The sequence below is a fragment of the Colletotrichum fructicola genome (assembly GCF_000319635.2).
Source record: "Colletotrichum fructicola Nara gc5 chromosome Unknown KSG_Nara_v1_contig01, whole genome shotgun sequence".
NCBI classification, from domain to species: domain Eukaryota; kingdom Fungi; phylum Ascomycota; class Sordariomycetes; order Glomerellales; family Glomerellaceae; genus Colletotrichum; species Colletotrichum fructicola.
This window is the reverse complement of record NW_027094051.1, coordinates 2,826,979-2,847,086: the sequence shown is the minus strand read 5'-3', so window position 1 is coordinate 2,847,086 and position 20,108 is coordinate 2,826,979. Positions and strand designations below refer to the sequence as shown.

Here is a 20,108-nt window from a genome sequence, read left to right as displayed (position 1 = left end):
TCTACCAGCCTCCGCCAATCTTGCCCGCCAACTGGATGACGCGCTCCGTCTCGGTCGTCTTGTCCTTGCCTACGTCGCTAATCACCTCGCGATACGTGGTGAGCGCCAGTCTACCCAAGTCTATGCCAGTAATGTCCGCCCAATGCGCCAGGGTATCTCGAATGTAAGAAGGCGACATTCCATCGACAATATCTGCTCGGCTCTCACCATTTTGAGAGACGACCTCTTCGCCGTCTGAGTCCTCGGCCGAAAAGTAAGCTTCGTCAACCTCGGCAAGGAAGTCCTTTTGCTCCAGCGGACCGGGCTTGGTCGCAAAGCCCTTGCGCTCGACGATGATGGGATCGTCAGCCTTGATCTGACCACCGCCGTTGGTGCAGCCGCCCGGGCAGGCCATCACCTCGACATAGGCATACTCGAGGCCCGCAGGCTTGCCGTTGGGTCGCCTTGCGGCACCGAATGCCTTGCCGCCAGGCAAACGAGATGGTCGCGCTGGCTTCAGTTTGCGCACCAGATTTTGGATATTACGGAAGCCGTAATACCTGGCGGCCTTGAAAATCGGGTCTCCTGTGGAGGATGCGACAATGTACTCAGTAACATCGGCATTTCGTCCACGGATTGTTTGGATTTGGGAGTTGGGGTGCTTGGAAGCCACCGTTTGGAGAGTGAAATAGAGGTTACCGCCTGACGAGCCCGCCGCCTGAGAGGAGCGGTGGGCCGCACGTCGCGGGAAAAGGAACTTATCCAGGCGGGCGTCAGGGAAAGTCGCGCGTTGGAGGTTAGGGTTACTCCGGGGGAGGTCAAAGAAATTGAAGCCTCTTGATTCCGCGAGCATCAGAACCTCCTTGCTAGTGATGACACAGTCGACGTCGCGAACCCCGCGCCCTGGTTTGCCGTCTCCCGCCCACACCGTGTCCGTGAGCTCCTCGCGACTGGCCTCCAGCTTCTTGTCAAAGCACGGCATAACAGCCAGGTGCCAGATCCTGCTCGGCGGGATCCCGAGCTTCTTGCTCAGCGTAGTCTTGAGTAGCGTGCCCATCAAAGCCTGCGGCGACTTCACCCGCGACAGGTGCGGGAGGACGTAGGGGTGCGTCTTCTCGGCATAGCAGACCCATCCGGGGCACGAGGACGTGAGGATCGGCTTCGTCGGAGCAGACGTCGGCGCAGCAGCGTTCTCAGCACCGGCACCACCAAGTACCTCATCCGCGCCGAGGACCAGACACGCCTCGCGCGCGACGTTGGTGTCCACGACCCATGTGAAGCCGTTATTCCACTTGCCCCCGCGCGCGAGCCCCTCCGGCCCGCTGAGGAGCCCGTCGAGCATGTGTCCGGCCTCCTTCTCGGTGGCGCCGCCGCCAACCGCGGCGGCCAGGCTGGCGCGGGTCTGCGGCGAGACGCTCGCGACGAAGAGGCGCCTGCTCTCGTCCTCGAGGCCGTCGACGCGGAACTGGCCGCTCTCGTCGGGGCCGACGATGCGCAGCGCGGGGCCGAAGTCGAGGGTGTTGAGGACCTCGGTGTGCGACTGCATGCTCACGAGCACGGCCTCGGCGGATGTGACGCAGCCGGAGCAGGCGAGGCAGTCTGTCAGGGAGATCTCGGCGGGCGCGGCGGCGGCGGAGCCGTTGTTGGCGGGCTGGCCGTCGAGGATTACTTCGTGCTCGAGAGACGCATCTTGGGGCGGGGTGGGCGGCGCGGCGGGGAGGGTTTCGATTGGTTTGATGCAGGCGACGCCCGGACTGATGAAGTCGTTGAGGTCGTCTGCGGAGAGGATTGCGCTCATTGCGCCGGCTTCGGGTTCGAGATCGTGTGGAAGAGGAGGTGTTGATTGTGTCGAGATCGCGGGGTAGATTTTCTCTTTGGTTTGGAAGTGTGACGCACGAGGAGGCCTATTCAATGTAGAGAGAGGATGGGAGTGAGGCCGCTTTTTGTCATGTGCTTGCTAATGCAAAGAGGGTCGTCGGTGCCCCTTGTCTTTTGTCTTTACGTCTTGCTAATTCCTCAGCGAATCCGGAGATGCGCAATTGGGCGGAGGTGATTATCAGAGACTGGTAGAATCGGCGTGTGTGATTGCAAATCCGTCCCCCACCACTGGATTGGGGGAGGGGAATCTAACAGTGGGTGCAGTGCAGTCACAGCGCTGGATTGCCCGCATGCGAAATCGGCCCTGTGGGTGGCGGATTGGGAAGAAAAATTTAGTGGAGTTGAGCCCCGCGGCATCGGCCGGCATGAGGCACCCTGGGGAGGCAGAGAGTGACAAGGGGGGTTCTTCAGGCGGTGCGACGCGGTGACAGGGAGCCTGGTCCTGTACGTGTTCGCCCCATGCCCAGCTGGGAGACCGGCTGGCAGGGGGAGGGGGACGCGCGCGCAGCGTCTCTTCCGGGCCGGGTCTCCAGTCCAATGACGTCGCTGGAAGTATATACGTACGTTGTTAGCTGAAGTCGCCTCAACTGATAACTTCAAGAGAGCTTCATGTAATTTGTAAGAACTTGCTGCTACTGTCCTAAACACACTCACTTTGAAGCACTGGTTTCTCACTATTCACAATGGACGTAAGTGACAACTCCTCCGAGGTGACAGACACCTGCTGATCACGACCTGCAAAGGCGGTATCAAGCTATAGCTTCGGAAACTTGGGCTGGCTCTCCATGCAGGCCATCCCGCTCATCTTCTGGCCGAGATTCATCGGAAACCTCCTCCGTCCTGATGACTACCAGGCCACTGCTACCTGCAAGCCTTCTCCATCCCTATGCCAAGAGCTCTCCGCTAACTAAATGCTCCAGCTCTCGAGGACTACTTTGCCCGATCCCTCGGCTTCGCTCTCCTCACTCTGGGCCTCCTGGTGGTGTGTCTCTCGGGAGCAGTTCCCCTGACATCCGAAGATCAAAGTCAGTCCCTCTTGTTTTCTAGCCCTTCAATGGGATGCTCACACACAATCAGCACCTCAAGGAACGATATCACCGTACGCCAACGCCGCAGTGGTCCTCACATCACTTCACCACGCCTCTGCCGCCTTTTACTGCTACAGCCGGTACCTCAGATCTGACCAGACGGCCTTCGTCCTGGGTTGCCTAGGCAGCACCGTCTTTGCCGTGTTCGGGCTGTACTGCCTCATGTTCGCTGGTGACAAGTCGCGCCGGAGCAAGAAGGGTTACGACAAGGACACGAGCTCGTTCCCTTTCAAGAACGCCGAGTCGTACAAGTCGAAGAAGAAGGGCCTGTAGGGACAGTCATGCGTCTTATGACAGCGTTCCTATGTGGCGCGCTGTAGAGAAAATGAGAGATCTAGGGCACTGCATATACCTGGACCTGATGTATAACCTTTGCTCGATGTAGTGAGTTCATGTCGAACTAAGGGACCCATCACCTAGATTTTGCCTTCAACGGCAGCCATAGAGGCACCATGTGCAGATAGCAAATTACTGCTTGTTCACTCAAAAAAAGGTTCCTCTAGTGTACAATACGCCAAACGCCCCTTTCTTAGCCCGCAAGCCCCATTCCCGCAGACACCCAACCCCACTCAGAGAGGTGCAACGAGCATGTACGTTGCTCTCTATGTTCTTTGAGGAACCACTTCGAAATCAAATTAGACCCCTCTGGCCCACGTGTCTGGTTTCCTTATCGACTGACCGTAGGCATTTTCATATCCCCATCTTCGTGCTTACAGAACCTCAGAATCCGCCATATCATTCTTCTGTAGACCTTTGCAGACATCTATGAGATAATGGAAGGCGGAGTATTTGGGTGTTCATATCTTGTCGTGCGGCCGTCAATGCGCCTATCAGGCGTCAAACCCATGTTGCAAGCCTAACCGCGCTTAACACAATGAGTGCAAACATCGGCGTCGAGGGCGGAAGAGCACCGTATCTTCCATCTTCTGCAGCCATCGCAGGCCCTTGGGGCTAGGAACATTCGCCAGCTCTTGGTCTTCAGTGTGACGGGTCCCTCGCAGACTTGTGGATGTGTCACAGCCAGATAACCGAGAGAGTACTCTTTTCCGCAAGAACGACAGGGAACCTTCGGCTCGCCCTTGTCCAGATGGGTTCTTGGAAACTTGCCCGTCTCCTTGTCATCGCTCTCGTCAACGCTCTCATTTTGAGCCTCGCCATCCTCGTCATCGCCTTTGCTTCCGTACCCCCCATCTGAGCCATCCAGGTGACTCTTTGAAGTGCATTGGTGGTTCTAACTGGTTGCTGCGACTTCGGACTTGGTTCCGTTCGCCAGCGTCTCTTCGGCCGGTGATGCTTTACGAGATTCCGCGCCATCGCCGTTTGTAGCAGCTGTCTCCTGGCTCTCGATGACTCCTGAAAGCTGTACATCTGCGGCCCCAGAAAGTACCGCCGCTTTGCGCTTGTGCCAGTCGACCTCGCTCTGAACAACTTGGGACAGCAGGACCTCTTTCTCTCTCCACTGGTCCTTGTACTGCTCTTCCCAGTACTTGACCTCTTCTGCAAGATTCGCTGTTTCTTCTTGCGCCCACTTGACTTGATGTCTGCAAAGCGTGTAGAGCCTTTCGAGAGGCATGTCCAGCTCTTGCTTGGTGAAGCCAAGTTCCTCGGTCATTGGTGTGAACAGATCGGCCGAAAGCTCATCATCGTCTGCGCCGTCATCAATGGCATCATCCTGGCCAGCGGCATGTGATTGGGGAGTCTTGAGAATAATCTTGAGCTTGCCCTTGCCTGTGGGACCTGCCTGCATCGACTTGGGTACAGGGTCGGAGGGACGAAGGGCTTCTGTCTCGTGGACGGTTCGCATGTGCTTTGCCAGGGCATCGGATCTAGTAAACGAGCGATCGCATTCTGTGGTCAAGTCAGTTGATGGTCTGTATGGCACTCGACGAGATGAACGTACCTGGGAGGTAGCAGTAGAAGGGCTTCTCCCTGGTGTGGGAGCGCATGTGTGCCTTCAACGCGTAGCCACTTGCGTGGGCCATGCTCTTTCTGTTGCATCCATTCCATTCGCAGGTATACTTCTTCTGACGACTCTCAATATGGTCGTTGTGGATATGCTCGACCAACTTGTCCATGTTGCCGAGGTCACCCGCGTCGCAGCCTTCCCATGCGCAGAAAGTGACCTGCTCTTGGAAGTCCTCTTCGTCGAGTCTAGCATTGATGGGCGAGCTGGGAATGTCACCTGATGTATCCGAAGAGACGTCCGACAGGCCCTCGAGAGGGTCGGCCTCGGCTTCGGGCTCATGCTCGGGCTCGGGCTCCTGGACTGGTGCAGGCGCAGGGGATGTCGTTGAGGTTGCTCCTAGTCTCTGTCGCTTCGAAGGTCGGAGAAGAGATTCATCCTCATAATCGTGAGCTTCGTTGTCGGAAGCATCCGTGTTATCCATGGAGGAAAGAGGCGACTCGGGCGGTGTGGAATGGCGCGCCATTGTGTGCTGTTTGATGCCAAAAAAGCTCTTTCGAAGGATGCAGAAAACAGTACCAATTGGTATGTGATGGCCGCGTGAGATTAATTTTAGGGTGAAGAGGTTGAACTGCGTTCCTTGTAGTTGTGCTGGAGAAATTGAAACTTGCAGCAAGAGACAAAGATGCTCGTGCAGAGATGAGAAAAAGCCCAGCACCAAAGCAATTGCTGGAGAAAAGTCACGTCAGTCGAAAGGGTGCTCCTGACAACCTTAATGGTGTTTGCGCCTGCACCTGGATCGCGACGACCGTGGCTCACGGAGCTCACCCAGTGGGTCCAGTCCTTCCCAGCTGCGAATTTCCGGGGCGATTCTGCCAGCTGCGGGCCAGGTGGCAGACATCCCCATGCCAGTGTCAGCCACTCAGCTGCCAGGCACCCACGACGCAGCCCAGGCACACCCCCTGTAAATTGGGGTCTCGAAATCCTTCATTATTTTGTTTAGGCCCCTCCCCCACCATCACAACCCAGACAGACACTCATTTTGCGCATTTGCTGCCTGCTTGCTCCTAGCACTACAAAACACTCCTCTTTGCACCGAATAATCATGGCGACCACGCGCAAGGTGTTCTCCCTTGAGGGAAAGGGTCTTAAGCTCGACACTGCTGCTGACCTCGAGCCCCATATTGCCGAGTTGCGCTCTACCGATGTGGAGGAAGTCAAGTTCCTTGGAAACACTTTGGGAGTCGGCGCTTGCAAGCTTCTCGGAGAGGTTTTGGCCACCAAGAAGAACCTCCAAGTCAGTTCACCGGTCCTCCGCTATTTCTAACCGCGCATGCTGACGAGCCCAAACCCAGTCCGCTGACCTTTCCGACATCTTCACTGGACGTCTCCTGAGCGAGATTCCCGAGGCGCTCTCCTCCCTCCTGACTTCCATCCTGAACCTTCCCAAGCTCAACACGATTAACCTTAACGACAATGCCTTCGGCATCAACACCCAGGCTCCCGTCGTTGCCTTCCTGGCTGCCCACGTGCCCCTGCAGCACCTTTACCTGAACAATAATGGTCTCGGTCCCCATGCTGGTATCCTGGTCGCGGATGCGCTCTCTGAGTTGCACGCCAAGAAAGAGGCGGCTAGAAAGGAGGGCAAGGAGGTCCCAGACCTTGAGACCGTTATCTGCGGTCGCAACCGTCTGGAGAACGGCAGTATGCAGGCCTGGGCCAAGGCCTTCAGCCTCCACAACAAGATCAAGGAGATTAAGATGGTCCAAAACGGCATCCGTCAGGAGGGGATCAGCCATCTTATCAGCGAGGGTCTGAACCACGCGACCGAGCTGCGCATCCTCGATCTTCAGGATAACACCTTCACCCTTTCCGGCGCCAAGGCCGTCGCCAGCGTTCTCCCCAACTGGGCGCATCTGCAAGAGCTGGGCCTCAACGACGCCTACCTGACTGCCAAGGGTACCGCTCTCGTTGCCAAGGCTCTTGCGAAGGGCAACCAGGACAAGCTCGAGATTCTCCGTCTGCAGTTCAACGACATTACCGCCAAGGCTCTCACGGGCATTGCCAGCGCCGCTACCGACTCTCTGCCTGCTCTGAAAAAGGTTGAGCTGAACGGTAACAAGTTCGAAGAGGAAGATCCCTCCGTCGTCGCCATCCGTGAGCTTCTCGAGGAGCGCAAGGAGAAGCTCGGTGGTGACATTATCGACGAGGACGCATGGGGTCTTGACAGCCTCAGCGACCTGGAAGAGGAGGATTCCGACGAGGAGGAGGAAGAAGAGTCGGATGAGGAGGAGGAGCTCGAGCCCGAGAAGAGGGCCGAGATCCTCGTCAAGGAGGCCGAGGAGGCTCAGGAGCAGCCTACCGTCCAGCTCAAGGATAAGGAGGTGGACGACCTGGCCAAGAAGTTGGAGAAGACGGGAATTTAGAATCAGAAGAAAGAATCCCTTTGGTTTATTAGTTTAGAAGGCGGAACGCAAGAGGAAGGCCCCATTACGCGGAGACACGATACCCCCAAAATACACTTCATCCCCCCAGTACCCTCTACCCCCCAAACACCACCCACGACCTGCGAGATACATCGCGAACTCGCATATGTCGAGTTATGGCTGCGCAAAACCGCATGAGAGGCTGCCTGCTTGTTGCTTAGCAACTTTTGCGCCCTCGCGGCATGCGCGTACAAGGTTCCCTCGTGCGTTTGGGGTGCATCATCCCGCAGCTCCCCGGTCATCACTCCACGATCACCCCACACATCTGGCCGTCTTCAGCACAGCCATATCACAAGAGCATTGCAAATAAATTGCGTGAGCAAGAATGTCTACATATAATGGGAACAGCGTCTGTTCCTAGAGACTGCATTATACTGATAGCAATAAACTTAACATCACCAATCACACCAAAACTTACATTGCGAGCACACATTGAACCAATATGACAGGCCACTACCTGTTCGAGACAACGGACTCGGTTATTGAGATACTCTGGGACGTGGCGCTCGCGTTCTTCATCGTCCGCATCGCTTGGACTTATTTCCTCCTCACCTTCTCGACGAGCGCGCTCCTTTCATGGGTAATCTGCAAATACCCAGAGCTGCTGCTACCCGCGTCCAAGCAGCACCTCACGACGTCAGAAGCGGAGCTTATGCTCATCCCGCTACAGGCAATAGTCGGGGTCGTCTGGGCCCGCTATGTCGTCGTTGTCTATGAGATCCCGCGCGTGGCGTGGTTTAGGCTCGCCCTCGGCGGGCTGGCGGCTGTCCTCATGTTCGCGGCCGAGGCGCTGCTGGGGCTCGTGTTGTACGAGGAGGGCTACGGGGACTGGATCCGGGAGACTGACGGCACGGCGTGGCTCGCGTCTGTCGGGCTGCTTGGGGCCTTTGCTCTGATGCCTACTGCGTTGATGGGGTTCGAGGGGAAAGCTGCCGATGGGGTGGAGGGGGAGGTTGTGACGGCGGGCTCGACGTCGCTTGGGCTTGAAGGCAAGGAGTTGATGGAAGCAGTGTAAGTTCAGCGGTTAGTGTTCAGGGGCATTGCTGACATGTTCTAGACCTGCGATGAGTGTTGCGTCCAAAGATGAGCTGAAAGGAGAGAGAAACTGATGGAAAGTTGTGAGTGGCGGTTCATGATATGTTTCACGACTTGTCGACGAATTTTATTTTGTAATATGGAGATGGTTGTTCAGTTGCTCCTGGTCTCAATATTCCATGTTCTGTCCTGAGAGATTTGAGTCAACATTAAGGAACTTTTGAGAATAAATTAATCATAAACCAACCAACCAGTGTGAGTTGAATTGAAGTAATTTCAGCGTTGACAATGTGCGCCATTGTCAGCTAAGATATCGTGCCCGGGAGTGGCGCAAATACGCTTGTAGTTTGGTCATGTAGAGCTGTGTAAGTGGACTTGAAGCTCTCACATGCTGAGTCTTCCAAGCTTCCTGTCCCCTCAATAGTCTGCCTTCATGTTAACATTGCCGTGTTTCTTCAGATCTATTCAAAAGGGTGACTCGTTTTGCAACACCAGCTGACCTAAATCACCTGGTCAAGAAGGTGGTGAGATTGAATGTGCCGGAACAGGATGGCAGCTGCCAGCGGAGCGAGTTGGGGTCCAAGGTCGCCTGTGCGCCGGGCGCTCCCGCTGTGGCACTGTGGCAGGGTTCATTCTTCAGGGTGTCCCAGTACCTGGAAAAGTGGGTATCTACCGCCACCATGAAGACTGAAGGATTCTATCTGTCAACCCCGACCTCAACCCCTTCTCTTCCATCTTGGGTCTATCTTGGGTGACATCTGACCTGGAGATCCGGCCAGCTCACAGAAAGGAGCCTGATGTCTGTTATTGGCAAGGTACATTTCCGTGCTGTTCACTGGCACACGCTCACAGCCAGAGGCAACTCTCTGGACCTCGAAATTAACCCGATGAACACAGTACCACCCCAGAGAACACGACTCTTTATTTTGGACGATGTTCATTCTGGGAACAATATTGAAAGAGCCCCATCTGACTCAGTTCTAGTGAACAGCAGAAGGTATGCCTGAAATTGCTGGTTCATCTTTCTGACAAAAGTCAGGTAGTTCTGGATGTCACAAACCTTGAGAAGCCTCAAGATGCCGAGGCGTTACAGTCTAGACCGATGTCTTGGGCCGGGCTACCTGAGAATATTGATGGCTTGCATATTACCGCGTGGATCTCTGAACACTTTGCTTGAGAGAATTGGTGAGCCAGAACAGGCCTCACCATTCCTTGGCAGGCCGCAGCTTCATACGGGGGTTGGTGAAGCGTGCCACTTACGGGGCACATTCCTCACGATGAAGAGTCTCGTCTCACCCATCACCAACCCCCAGGGGACTCAAGAGCCTCATCGCAATAAGTCTATATCTTTTGTCTGCAGCTTTCAGTTATCTCCCTTTTTCTTTTCTTTTTTGTCTTGTCATCACCAGCCTGTTTAAGACATTGATCTGCCATCATGATCAAAACGACTCTTCTCTTGCCTCTCCTCCTCAGCATCGTGGGCGCTGTGCCCATGATGAACAGTTCGCCTTCCCAGGCCGGCTGTAGCAATCCAGACACCGTGATAGTGTCTACAGTAGTCACCAGAACAACACAGCGTGGCGGAAATGCCTCGAGTCCACCAACAGTCCCATCGAACAGGCCGGTATCTTCAAGCCCGCCTACAATACCCTCAAAGCCAACGCCGGTAGCTTCCTCGCCAGCATCAAACACAGGAAGCTCTAGTCCTCCGACGAGCAGCGGCGGTAGCAGTGGAGGAACATCACCAGCGTCAGGCTTCAGAAATGTTTTGTACTTCACAAACTGGTACGTTCCCTTTCACTGCCACTTTCACTCACTTCCAAGCTGACCGGTTCAGGGGCGTCTACGGCGCCAACTATCAACCATCAGATTTGCCCGCCGACAAGGTCACCCATCTTCTCTACTCCTTCGCCGACATTTCCTCGGACGGTACAGTGTAAGTTCCAACATCATCCCACATAACCCCCGTGACCAGACTGACAAGCCCCAGCATCTCATCCGACCCCTATTCAGACACGCAGAAGCTCTACCCCGGCGACACCAGCACCGCGGGCAACGCCAACGGCTGCGTCGGCCAAATGTACGCTCTCAAGAAGAAGAACCGCAAACTGAAAGTCGTCCTCTCCATCGGAGGCTGGACCTGGTCCCCCAAGTTCGTCCCCGTCGCCGCCACCGCCGCCGGCCGCCAGACCTTCGCCTCCTCCGCCGTCAAGCTCATGGCCGACTGGGGCTTCGACGGCATCGACATCGACTGGGAGTACCCCGCCTCCTCCACCGAGGCCGCCAACTTCGTCGCCCTGCTCAAGGCATGCCGCGAGGCCCTCGACGCCTACGCCGCCAAGAGCGCGCCCGGTTACCACTTCGTCCTCACCATCGCCTGCCCCGCGGGGCCCTCGCACTACCAGCAGATGGACCTCCGCGGCATGGACGCCTACGTCGACGCCTGGCACCTCATGGCCTACGACTACGCCGGCTCCTGGGACACCACGACCGGCCACCAGGCCAACGTCTTCTTCAACCCGTCCACCCCGCTCGCCACCAAGTTCAGCACCGAGGTCGCCCTGACGTACTACCTCGCCCAGGGCATCCGCGCCTCCAAGATCGTCCTCGGCATGCCCCTCTACGGCCGCTCGTTCCTCAACACCGACGGCATCGGCCTGCCCTACAGCGGCGTCGGCGCGGGCTCCATCGAGAAGGGCGTCTGGCACTACAACGCCCTCCCGCGCGCGGGCGCCAAGGAGATATTCGACGAGAAGGTCGGCGCGCTGTACAGCTACGACTCGAGCTCGCGCGAGCTCGTGTCGTATGACAACGTGCAAAGCGCGAACTACAAGACGGATTACATGAAGAGCAAGAGCCTCGGCGGCGCGGTCTTTTGGGAGGCTGCTGGCGACAAGAAGGGGGACGGCAGCCTCGTCGCGGCCGTCGCTGGACGGATGGGCTCGCTGGACTCGACGCAGAACTTGCTGAGTTATCCCGGCAGTCAGTATGCCAACATCAGGGGCGCTTGATTGTTCACGAAGGTGTCCTTATTGTGTGAGTTTTTCTTGGTCTTCTCTCCTTTTTCTCTGGCATTAGAGGCGTTGTTGCATAATGGGCTGGTTGCGTTTGTTTTTGTCTTCCCCTTGAGTTTGTCAAATTTGGGCAATAATGAGTTACGAGAATGAGGCACGAGTAGATGAAGACATAGATTGAAGTTATGGATTCAAGAAATGATCAAGATAGCATCACCTCATTCATTTGTTTTGTGGCTCAACAGCTCTCAACAATTTGGCCAAGGCATAATACCAGAGGATTTGGTAGGCGCGCTGCTGAGCGAAGCTTGTGGAAGGAACGAGAGCCCAACAATCTACATCATCGGCCCTACGAAAGAGAATCCAATGGACCACACCAAGGGGAAACACAGGATTCCAAATAACTGCTGTTCAGTTGTTGACGCTGGTTCGCCCCGTGCGTTTCTGATCCTTCATCAAGGATGCCAAGGGTGCTTAGACTGATAGGATTCAGGTTCAAACGACCTGTCTGTGAAAACAGCTGCAAGGCTCTCAAAATGCTCGGGGAGAACTGCTCTGATCGGGACCGAGTTGGAGAATCAGGCACTGTCACATGAGGCTTGTTATCTCGTAGTGATCCGTACATCTGGGAAGGAAATCAACGTGAGCGGATCAACAGACTTCATGATGAACCATATGGCGTGCTGTCCATGCGTGAAAACACGTCCAGCTGCCGAGACTTGTTTCTGGCTTGACCTTTCATATTAGTTGCGTGCTTTGGTGAACCGCTGTTGTAAGAACTAAACTGCCACAGAACACCTCGAGGGACGCTCATGCGAACGCACAAACAGCACATGTTAGTACGGCCGTTGCAACTAGGGGGACTTTTGTAATGCCATGCTGCGGGCGCACGTCAATAGACACTTGGAGCGGAGGTTTTCCGAACATTGAGGTCAACCCTTTCATGTTGTCGGGCGAGGGCCTCTATTTGAAGACTGCCGAAAGCTGCGCTTCACACTGAGGAACGCCTAAGAGGCGCGTGGGCAAGGCCCGGGGAATTGGCTCTGGGATTCGGTAACACCCGAGCACTTTAAAGGCCTAGCGCTGACAAAAAGGACAGAATTCGCTGGCTTTGGTGCCGGTAGCGTGGTTTGCCAGGGGACTAGGTGCACCTTGGGGTTGGTCGCCAGTCGGAGGGTCGTCCACCATCCGCGACGGGGCGTGGGAGATCCTCTTTGAGGTTACAAGGGAGTAGTTGGAGAGGTCCGAATAGACTTCTGGGATCTGTTCAACGACTGGGTAAGCGTCGTCCAACCGGAGGTTGAGGGAAGAATCCATGTCGGAAAGACCCGTTCGACCCGGTGGACTGTGGTGGCGGGAGTGCTTCCCCATGGGACAGGGAGAAGCGCCGGTGGCGAGGATTCAGACAGACCACTCCCCAGAGTGAAGTGTGCGTGACACCGCAGCTCTGGCGGGAGCACGATGATGTCGTTGCTGGTAGCTTTGAAATGCATCGCCAGACGGGGTTCAGGTGTTCGGGGTTTGTGCTTACAAATGCAGTGAACTTAGAGAGAGAGCTCAACTTCGGCTTACGAGGTTCGTTTCGGCGGTATGGAATAGTTCAGTCCAGTGGTTCAATAGGTAATCCCAGACTGACTGTGATACCCGTGATGATAGTTTTGCCTAGGCTGCCGTGTCATCCACAGGTGAGTCATACGGAGAGCGACCGAAAGAAGTTGCATGAAAGTATGGCACCCTTGTCGGGAGAGAGAAGGGGTGATTGGTGTGACGGAGCCACCGAGTTGATCGGCATGGAGGAGTTTGTTCTCTTGACGGTTCTAAGCGCGCCCGTTTGATTGTGTAACAAGTGCAAGCGACGTGTAGTCGTAGTTTCGGTCAGCCACTGATATGATGTTGCTGCAGTCATGTTTGGTGCATGTTGAAGCTGCGAGTTGAACGTGGATGGTGTTAGTGGTGGTGGTGGTGGCAGAGGGAGTTGGAGTGCGGCTGCTGTGGGTGAAACTGGGCGCTGATTGGAGCGCTGAGGAAGTCATTCATCAAATGGGGCAGGATTTCGCTGCGGTTCCCCTTGCCCTTCAGTTGCTGCACCTGCCACCGTATCCCGTACGTCGGGAGGGAACGACGACGCACCGGCCTGCGGGTGCTCTTACCGGGGCGCTAGGCCTTGCGGGGATCTGTCGTCCTTTCACACTTCAGAGCCCCTGCCAGCCATGCCATGCCATGCCTCCTCGTGCTGTGTGGATGGCTAGCACGAGATTGTTTGACTTTGAGCCCTCCAAGCCACCCCGCTTTCGTCATCGCTTTGGTGCCTCTGATACCGCCGGATATTGCCCTGAACGGGCGGACTGGAACTGCGACTTGGGAAGACGCTGAGTCGCGTCACCATCTCGATCAACATGTAGGACTTTGCGATAACGAATGAAAGAGAGAGAGAGAGAGAGAGAGAGAGAGAGAGAGAGAGCTGTGTCTAATGATTTTTCCAGAATCCCCTCATGTCATTCGCGTGGGGCGCAGATGGTCACAGAAGGCCCTTTTGTGTGTCTCGATGGCCCTGGGGTGCGTGCCATGCGTGTAAGTGGAAGGATTCAGAACCGACATTACACCGGCACGCAAATACGGCGGCAACAACCACCTGCCACCCACACGGCCGCCACCACCAGCATATATGCAGGGTGCTGCGAGCCTCTTCATCCTGTCTTGCCGGCTGCCTAGGCTCGTCCGATATCCCATGACTCTACGGTCCCCCCTCTGGAATCTCTAACACGGGCGACGTCAAATCGAAGAGAAAACTGAACTTGATATTGGACTGACAGATGATCCACTCTTAACTCCATTAAGTCCGTCGCAGGTCCAGACAGGGCTCAATAGCCGCTAGAATTCAGGGTTCATGGCCAAGTTGCCGTGGGTGGGCTGTCCAACAACGAGGGGCACCAGCTGGGAATGCCCCGGGGCCGAGCAGAGCATGGGGCGGCTCGCTGCCCGTGTGCTGTGTCCCGTCAAGTCGATCCGCAGTATTTGCGAGTCTGTATTTATGCCGGTATTCGTAGGTACGGACGGATACAGGGCCACGATCCCCCACCATTGGATCACCACCAGCGTCGCATTTTAGCGTCCTTTTCTATCATGGTAGCGTAGCCAGCGCAGGCACCAGCCGACGGCGCGTTGCTGCGTAAGACGGGCGGCCTACCAAGAGCCTAAAGCACTGGTCGTATCGACGCAGATCAGCACCTTGAATTCCCACTTGAAGCGGGTGAGCAGTGTGTAAATGAGCAAAGTGGCGGTACCTCTAACTGCTCTGCCTCTGTAGAAAGAACTTCCGCCCACCTCAGCAACCCCCCTTACGTACCTCCTTGGGCCCTTACGGCGCAGCGAACCGGACCCCCCTGTCACCCATCGCTGATCAGATGCTTCCACTTGCTGATGCTTGTATCCGATGATTCTATCGAATCTTTTCGTCTGCGGAGCGATAGCAGAGCAACTTCACCTCTTCCCCTCCATACCTCACCATACCTACCATTCCTCACCTCTCGCCTTCGCCCTCGTCCTTTGCCTCCCGAGACGTCTACCTCTGCGCTGCACGTCTTCTCTCGTCTTACGGCACCTCCGACAGCGTTGAGTAATCCGTGGCTTGGTCGCTCTGCGTTTCCATTCACTTCCTTCGCGCCTAATCTAACATTGGCAAAGGCGAAAAAAAGTACCACCACCAGACCCGTCGGTGAGTTGTGACTTCCATGCTTGGACGTCTCCGGTTGTCGACCAATGCAATCCTTCCATTCCCTAAACCACCAAAAGCTGACGGCGCCTTCCAGTTTATCGTAACCTTACGAGACCTCGACCTCCGCTACACACTCCACGTCCTGATTGCATTGCGCTATTGCTTCTGCTTCCCGACACTTGCCACAGACGTCTGCGGAAACCTGCGGGAAATCGTCTCTGCGCCTGTTCTTCTTTGCGCCCGCTCCGAGTTGGCCAAAGAGATCCCTCCCTGCGACCCTACTCCACACCCTTCGCAGCGCGGAATACATCCGGTTCCCCTTCTTCTACTGGTACGCAGTCTCGAGGAGTTGGTCTGAGTCCACATCTGCCAGAGCTCATCGCGACCCTGTGCGCTCTCATATTGGCGCATCGAACCGCTTCTGTGTCAGCAGCCAAATCTGGAAGCAAGGCTGCGCCATATTTGCTCATACCCAGAGGCGAATACTCAACAAGCGGCAGCAGGCTTCCAAGCAAGACGGTCGCCGCTCATCACGATTATAGGCCCGTCTTTCGTCATACTACTTGAGACAGTGGGGTCTGACAGCCGGAACGCTTCTGCTATACGCGCCTTGCCCTTCCGCCTGCCCCCCTCGAAGCTCACGGCATCTGCACGACCGCTCCTACAGGTCTAGGCTGCCGAAGGTCTAGCCACTGTGAACGTTTCAGTGGCTATCTTCGTCCCCTACTTTCGGAAATCTGACGGCAACCAAGTCAGTCGTTGGCCAGGAACACTTTGTATAAGGATCGACGCCGGCCGCTTGCACTATTCTGAGGCATTGTGCTTCACACACGTGTGCTAGCTGGACGGCACTTTCTGTCCACATACACACAGTCTTCATCCGTGGATATCGCAACCCAGTCGCGTTTCACTCGCTGCTTTGATCCACGGACTGCATTATCATCATGACTCCCACACCGCCGTCTACGACGCCCTCCTCGGGATCGGGTCGCTCACCCGAGGAGCAGTTTCGAGTTGTGAGGAAGAGGAATAGGGTACCTCTCTCCTGCTACCCTTGTAGGACTAGAAAGTAAGCCTCGAGCCTCGTTTCAAGAGTTTCTTGTTCACTTTGGCTAACTCGTATCGTAGACTGTAAGGATTATCGCGAGTTCATTCCGTCGTGCAGTGTTAACCCGTCGTAGGAAGTGTGACAGAAGTCATCCATGCAGTAACTGCGTGAAGCGTGAGGGCGCCGATACGGCTTCATGTTCTTACGCAACTCCTGCCACTCGCAAGAAGAACCAAAGTCAAGGCGCTTCAAGCCCTGATGACATGCAGAACCGTATTGACCGCTTAGAAGGCCTAGTATTGTCTTTGATGCATGGAGGCGCCTCTATTGATCCCGCAACAGCAGCCGCTGCCGCCGCCGCAACTAGCAGCTCAAACAGTAAGTCGACCACGGAAAGCACCCCTGCGTCGCAAAAGATCGACCACGACGAAGAAGCGATGCGCGACGACGACGACGAGGGCGACGACAGTGATCCAGACGGCGGGTTGGCGACATCGTTGGGAGTATTGAAGGTCGACTCGGACAAGGGCAAGTCCATGTACATTGGCCAAGAGCACTGGCATACAATACTGGCCGACATATCGGAAGTGAAGACGTACTTCACCAACCATAAGAAGGAGTTGGAAAAGAGCTACGAGAAGGTGATGATGTCAAAGCCAGCCAGCGCCAGGGAAGGACCGACGTTTTTGCTGGGAGCCGCGCCCGCAAGCGAGGTCGAGCTACGTGCAGAGTTACCGCCCAAGTCGGCAGTTCTCACGCTGTGCTCAAGATACTTCAATTCGATGGATAATGCGGTGAACATTATTCATTCTCCGACATTCCAGCAGCAACTCCGAGCGCACTGGCAAGATCCATCGAAAACGCCCATCATGTGGCTCGGACTTTTGTACTCGATTCTGTGTTTGGCAATGCTCAGTTATCACAAAGTAGGAGACGAGCCGCCAGAGTGGAAGGGGAGGACGTTGGATTTGGCGTCCGAGTACCGCCTTCGCACGGTGCAATGCTTGATTGCCGCCGATTATACGAAGCCGGTTGAATATACTGTAGAGACCATGCTTCTCTACGTCTTTGGGGAATACTCATCCCGGTGGGATGCCGATCTGGGGCTCTGGTTGATCGTATCGCTGCTCACCAGGGTCGCTTTCCGGATGGGCTACCACCGCGATGCAAAGTGGTTCCCCTCTTTAACACCATTTCAAGCTGTATGTTCTGTCCTAAAGACCCTTATTTGAACCCAGCTAACTCGAACATCAGGAAATGCGGCGACGAACATGGGCTCTAGTAAGAATGGCAGATGTTGTTTTCTCGCACCAAGTTTCCCTACCTTCCATGATATACGGCCATGACTGCGACACGCAAATGCCAAACAATATCTTTGATGAGGAGTTCGGGCCCGAAACTAAGGTTTTGCCCCCATCGCGACCCAAGACGGAACCGACTCCGATTGCGTACATGATCGCCAAGTCCAAGCTCTGTATCGAGATGGGCGACATTTTGCAGGCGACCAACCGCGTGGGAAGGCAAGTTCCGTATGACGAGATTCTGCGGTTTGACGCCCGCCTACGGCAGATCGACCAGGAGCTTCCGCCGCATCTGAAGGTGGCACCGTTGGAAGGCTCACACGACCCGGTGACTCTGATCATCGCGAGGTACAACATCAACGTCCTGTACCTCAAGATCATCTGCCTTCTGCACAAGAAGTATGTTCCTCGGGCCAGACAGAACCCACGATATGCCTACTCCCGCAGAAGTGCGGTGGAGGCCGCTTTGGAAACTTTGCGGCATCTGGTCACGCTCGACCGAGAATCACAAGCGAACGGCAGACTTCGTTCACTGAGGTGGTTTGTCAATTCGATTGCCACCAAGGACTTTTTGCTCTCTGCCATGTTGGTTGCTCTCGACCTCCATTTCGACCGTGTAGCAGAAACGAGCAACGACCGAAGAGCATCCGAATCAGCCATGTTCTGGACACCGGAGCAGAGAATGGAAATGCTCAGCAACCTTGAGATTACCAAGGGGATCTGGCAGGGGCTGGCGGATACTTCAATGGAGGCCTTCAAGGCCACGAAGGTTCTCGACATCATGTTGGAGAAGATCAAGAACCCCAATCCCGGGGCGGATGGGGCGGACGCCATGAAGAGCGAACAGTTTTCGAGCTTCGACAGCAGCCCCGAGATGCAGACGGAGCACAATGCTGCCATGACCCTCGGCATGCTTTCTGGAGGTATGACGCCCAACACGGCAGCTGCCATTGAGAGCACCATGCAGGCGCAGAACACGTTTGGTGGAATGGATTTTGGCGTGGCGCTGCCGATGACAGGCACGGGAATGACGCCGAGTTATTCCGGAGGAGGGGATTTTGGCATGAATGGCGTGGGATCTCCGCTCTCAATGTTCACGAACCTTGAAGCAGGCGGAGATTTCCCCGCCAACTTCGACTGGGTAAGCCTCGATCCCCGCACCGGTCATCCTTTCACATGCTAACCATATGCCAGAATGCGTTCGAGTCGTTCACGCAGAACGCCAACTGGGGAACCGACGCTGGTTTCCAGCAGATTTATCCCGGGCAGTCGTCTCCTGAAACGGACGGCACCGGCATGCCGTTCAACGGCGGCAACGCGAACATGGCGGGATGAGGAGTCGCTTCTGATGATGCATTTAGGAGGCAATTGACGACGCTATGAGGAGCTGGCGGAATGGGGTAATCTGCAGCGATTGGGCCATCTTGGTCGGATAAAAGGTGGACGGCGGAGACTCCGCGTTGGAGATGGTTTAGAAAGGTCAAAAGGTCGGCTGGCCTTTTCTACGCTACGGAAATGAATACCCTGCTCTCTTTTAAACTCCCAGCACATGCAGGTGTGCACGATGTGAAAGTGAACGGCCCGATGGCATGAAGCAGTGTGACGCGTCCCGGAATGTGTGTTGATGTCGCATCGGACGAACCACGTGGGCGTGGTTGGCCGAAGGGACGGGATGAAAGGTCGAAAGCGGCATGGAGACGACAGCCTCCGGCGTGCCATTCGGCGTCGATGCCGGCCGTGATGCGCAGGAATCGGTCCGTCCCCTGAGCCGTGGTGGTGGGTAGATGGACGGCGACCTGGGCGGCGGCCCTGACAGTGACAGCTGCTCCGCCGGATGGGGACACATGGTCACTGAAGAAGCGATGCGGGGATGGATGATGATTCTGGTTGCGCGTGCCGTGGGGGTGAAGCCTGCAAGGAACGGCCAAAACCTGCTGCGTTGGGGAGCCTTTCGACCTCGTGTTACTGGCCTATGCCCACTTGACGTCGAGTCAGGCGGGCCCTTTGCGCATTTTAGGGCGTAATCTTGGGATATCTCAACTCCGCTGGGCACTCCGCCCTTTTTTTGGTCAGGAAGAGAGTTTGCGTTAAGTCGGCATCCCACCACTTGGCAACTGCAAGCTTTCTTCCCCCCTCGGCCTCACGGAGTCTTGGTTTTGCTTGTTTCTTCTTCAGTCCATCACGCCGATGCAAAGCAGTCGAACATGCACCGTCATCCAGACTTGCAACAAACACATGCACCGCTTGGCGACTCTTGAAGTTGCGGTGCACACCTTCTCGGCCTCCCCCCTGGAGCGGTGAGGGATGGGACACCCCCGCTGATAGGGCCGATCGACCAGGCCGAACCCCAGTTAATACGACCCTCCTTACGCTGCTGAAGAAAAAAATAAAAACACGAATGGGGGGTCTCTTGCCCGTCGGCCCGTGATTTGGAAGGTCACCGAAAGAAGGCGCAGTTGCTCAGTGTGTCTGTCTATCCCACGGGTAGAAAAAAATAAGCAGAAGCACAGAAAGCTTGCCTTTCAACATTTATACATATTAAATGCAAAGTGCCAGTCGACGCGGGTTCCTGGACATTGCGGAGATCGTCCCTGCCTTGACCGATCAAATCAAACCTTGATTAACAACCACGACTCGCCCCGGTCTCTCCAACCGTTGGAA

The 20,108-nt window shown here is 55.7% G+C and overlaps 8 protein-coding genes across 8 annotated transcripts; 6 read left to right on the top strand and 2 right to left on the bottom strand.

The window, feature by feature from the left end:
- Nucleotide 1: 1 nt before the first annotated feature.
- nar-1 (Cytosolic Fe-S cluster assembly factor nar-1) lies at nt 2-1,777 on the bottom strand (the record flags this gene model as incomplete). Its single annotated transcript, XM_032020125.1, has 1 exon — nt 2-1,777. One exon carries the CDS (start codon nt 1,775-1,777, stop codon nt 2-4), a length of 1,776 nt encoding a protein of 591 aa, XP_031882718.1.
- Nucleotides 1,778-2,540: 763 nt separating this feature from the next.
- On the top strand, nt 2,541-3,218 carry CGGC5_v000818 (uncharacterized protein; the record flags this gene model as incomplete). Its single annotated transcript, XM_066150722.1, has 4 exons — nt 2,541-2,546; nt 2,601-2,694; nt 2,778-2,882; nt 2,935-3,218. The coding sequence occupies 4 exons, from the start codon at nt 2,541-2,543 to the stop codon at nt 3,216-3,218; spliced, it is 489 nt and encodes a 162-aa protein (XP_066009940.1).
- A 958-nt stretch (nt 3,219-4,176) lies between these two features.
- On the bottom strand, nt 4,177-5,374 carry iec1 (INO80 complex subunit 1; the record flags this gene model as incomplete). Its single annotated transcript, XM_032020127.1, has 2 exons — nt 4,177-4,793; nt 4,846-5,374. 2 exons carry the CDS (start codon nt 5,372-5,374, stop codon nt 4,177-4,179), a joined length of 1,146 nt encoding a protein of 381 aa, XP_031882720.1.
- A 579-nt stretch (nt 5,375-5,953) lies between these two features.
- Nucleotides 5,954-7,274, top strand: rna1 (Ran GTPase-activating protein 1; the record flags this gene model as incomplete). The annotated part of the gene is made up of 2 exons (XM_032020128.1): nt 5,954-6,145; nt 6,204-7,274. The coding sequence occupies 2 exons, from the start codon at nt 5,954-5,956 to the stop codon at nt 7,272-7,274; spliced, it is 1,263 nt and encodes a 420-aa protein (XP_031882719.1).
- A 502-nt stretch (nt 7,275-7,776) lies between these two features.
- On the top strand, nt 7,777-8,443 carry CGGC5_v000815 (uncharacterized protein; the record flags this gene model as incomplete). Its single annotated transcript, XM_032020129.1, has 2 exons — nt 7,777-8,345; nt 8,392-8,443. 2 exons carry the CDS (start codon nt 7,777-7,779, stop codon nt 8,441-8,443), a joined length of 621 nt encoding a protein of 206 aa, XP_031882716.1.
- A 1,361-nt stretch (nt 8,444-9,804) lies between these two features.
- Nucleotides 9,805-11,380, top strand: CHI1-3 (Chitinase 1; the record flags this gene model as incomplete). Its single annotated transcript, XM_032020130.1, has 3 exons — nt 9,805-10,154; nt 10,207-10,305; nt 10,360-11,380. 3 exons carry the CDS (start codon nt 9,805-9,807, stop codon nt 11,378-11,380), a joined length of 1,470 nt encoding a protein of 489 aa, XP_031882715.1.
- Nucleotides 11,381-14,345: 2,965 nt separating this feature from the next.
- On the top strand, nt 14,346-15,202 carry CGGC5_v000813 (uncharacterized protein; the record flags this gene model as incomplete). Its single annotated transcript, XM_066150721.1, has 5 exons — nt 14,346-14,430; nt 14,604-14,633; nt 14,691-15,014; nt 15,068-15,098; nt 15,193-15,202. The coding sequence occupies 5 exons, from the start codon at nt 14,346-14,348 to the stop codon at nt 15,200-15,202; spliced, it is 480 nt and encodes a 159-aa protein (XP_066009941.1).
- Nucleotides 15,203-16,409: 1,207 nt separating this feature from the next.
- On the top strand, nt 16,410-18,782 carry prlR-1 (Pyrrolocin cluster transcription factor fsdR; the record flags this gene model as incomplete). The annotated part of the gene is made up of 3 exons (XM_032020133.2): nt 16,410-17,348; nt 17,401-18,588; nt 18,642-18,782. The coding sequence occupies 3 exons, from the start codon at nt 16,410-16,412 to the stop codon at nt 18,780-18,782; spliced, it is 2,268 nt and encodes a 755-aa protein (XP_031882925.2).
- Between the last annotated feature and the right edge of the window lie 1,326 nt (nt 18,783-20,108).